We start from the raw sequence: 2,097 nt of genomic DNA on the forward strand, positions 1-2,097 counted from the left end.
AGCGCGAGCGCGCGCTCTTGCAAAAATTTGATCACGTAATGTAGCCACGCGCACGCGCACTTTTGAGGCGTGGCCTAGCGCTAGCCACGTGGTAGCTGATCCAAGATGGAGGCAAAGGACAAGCCTAAGAGAAAGCGAGTCAATTTATCTATTGAACAAAAGATCGAGATTCTTGAGAAGCTGGACAGAGGTATTTCTAATACAGCTATTGCTTCTGAATATAGCATTGGAAAATCCACAGTAACTGATATACAGAAATCTAGGAGCAAAATTACTCAGTTTGCCGTTGAAGCTAAAGACAGCAGTAGTTTTAAGAAGCGTTGCATTGTTAGGAGAGCTGATGATGACCAATTTGACAAGGCCATGCACCTTTGGTTCACACAAGAACGGCACAAAGGCACTCCTCTGAGTGGGGTTGTTGTCATGGAGAAAGCCAGGCTGATGCACCAGCAAATGTATCCAGATCGGTCACCAGATGATTTCAAGGCTAGCACTGGTTGGCTTCATAGATTCAAGCAGAGGCATGGTATTCGTCAACTAAGCATGCAGGGAGAGTCTCTTTCAGCTAATCCTCAGTCTGCTGAAGCATTCAAGCTGTCTTTGCATAAATATATTGAAGATCATAAGCTTTCCATCCATCAGATCTTTAATTGTGATGAGACAGGTCTGTGTTGGCGCCTGCTGCCGAACAAAACCCTGGCAGATGGTTCTGAAAAGGCTGCAAAGAATTGCAAATCCCCTAAAGATCGGGTAACATTGATGGCAACTGCCAATGTCAGTGGAGATATGCGTAGCCCTCTGGTCTTTATTCACAAGAGCGCTAAGCCTCGCTGTTTTTCAGGGGTCAACATGTCATCTCTACCAGTCCATTATTATAGCCAAAAAAGTGCCTGGATGGATCAATCAATTTTCTTGGACTGGTTTTTCAAGCACTTTGTACCAGAGGTGAAGCGTTACTTGAAATCAAAGTCATTGCCACTTCAAGCTCTTCTCATTATGGATAATGCACCATCCCACCCTTCAGTAGAGGCTTTGAGTTCTGAAGGAATGAGTTGCATGTTTCTGCCCCCCAATGTCACAAGTCTGGTTCAACCTATGGATCAGGGAGTGCTGGAGAACCTGAAGCGCAGGTACAAACGAGAGCTCATGAGAAAACTGCTGCTTCAATCTGAATCGAGTGAAGACTCCTTCATTTCCTTCAGCAAAAAGCTGACCATAAAAGATGCGGTGTACCTGAGTGCTAAATCTTGGAACGAAATTCCTGAAGTTTCTCTCTGTCGTGCTTGGAATAAGCTAGGGTTTGGTGGTCGTAGTATGGGTGATGCTTCTCGGATCGATGCCAGTGAATCCGAAGAAGAAATTACCTTTGAAGTATGTTCCCAGTTGGGCATCAATGAGGAAGAAATGGAGCAATGGCTTCTTGCTGACAAGGATGAAACTGGGTCTCAATCGCTGACTGATGAAGAAATTATCGACTCTGTTCAGGTCCAGGATCAATCGGACAGTGAAGATGAAGCTGAGCACACTGATGTAGCTAAGATTAGCCACACAAAGGCTGTTGATTGCTTTAGTGTCTGCTTGGAATGGTTAGAGCAGCAGCCTGAAGCCACCCCCATGAATCTCATGCTTTTGAGAGAGCTCCTGGACCTTGCAGGACAAAAAAGGGGTTCTGCCTTGAAGCAAAAGACAATGGATTGTTATTTTAGTAACCCTTGAATTCGTTCTTACACTCTCACAGTTACTGTAGTTCACGTACTTATCCTTTTTGTTAGCCATACAGTGTACTCCTGTTTTCACAAGTTATGTAATCATCGATATTACAAACTTCAGACTTATGAACATTTCACAATTACGAACACCCAATTTCCCGAGGTGTTCGTATCTTTGAGGTCCTACTGTATGGCGATCAGGTCCGACAACAGCTAGACAGGGGTACTTCTATGTGCGACATTACTGTAGACCTCAGATTGTCATCTATTAAGAATTTGCATGCTGGCTGGATTGTACACGCTTATAAGGCAATATCTGAGCGTCCTAGGCTCATCAGAAGTGGGTTTCTCAGGCTGGTCTATGCATGCCCTTGCCCCTTTCTACACT

General features: G+C 44.6%; 1 protein-coding gene across 3 annotated transcripts; it reads left to right on the forward strand.

The window, feature by feature from the left end:
- On the forward strand, positions 1-1,889 carry LOC134178726 (jerky protein homolog-like). Of its 3 annotated transcripts, none has more exons than XM_062645613.1 (2): positions 1-190; positions 333-1,889. In XM_062645613.1, the coding sequence occupies exon 2, from the start codon at positions 364-366 to the stop codon at positions 1,714-1,716; it is 1,353 nt and encodes a 450-aa protein (XP_062501597.1). In that variant the 5' UTR covers positions 1-190; positions 333-363; the 3' UTR covers positions 1,717-1,889. The 3 variants fall into 3 exon arrangements, with proteins under 3 accessions (XP_062501597.1, XP_062501596.1, XP_062501595.1); XM_062645612.1 differs by having other exon boundaries at positions 2-190; positions 264-1,889; XM_062645611.1 differs by having other exon boundaries at positions 2-1,889.
- The last annotated feature ends 208 nt before the right edge of the window (positions 1,890-2,097 follow it).

The sequence above is a fragment of the Corticium candelabrum genome, chromosome 4, assembly GCF_963422355.1.
Source record: "Corticium candelabrum chromosome 4, ooCorCand1.1, whole genome shotgun sequence".
In the NCBI taxonomy this organism is placed as follows: domain Eukaryota; kingdom Metazoa; phylum Porifera; class Homoscleromorpha; order Homosclerophorida; family Plakinidae; genus Corticium; species Corticium candelabrum.

Excerpts from the sequence above, each read along its gene's own strand:
- LOC134178726 (XM_062645611.1), top strand. The coding sequence starts at position 106 with ATGGAGGCAAAGGACAAGCCTAAGAGAAAGCGAGTCAATTTATCTATT.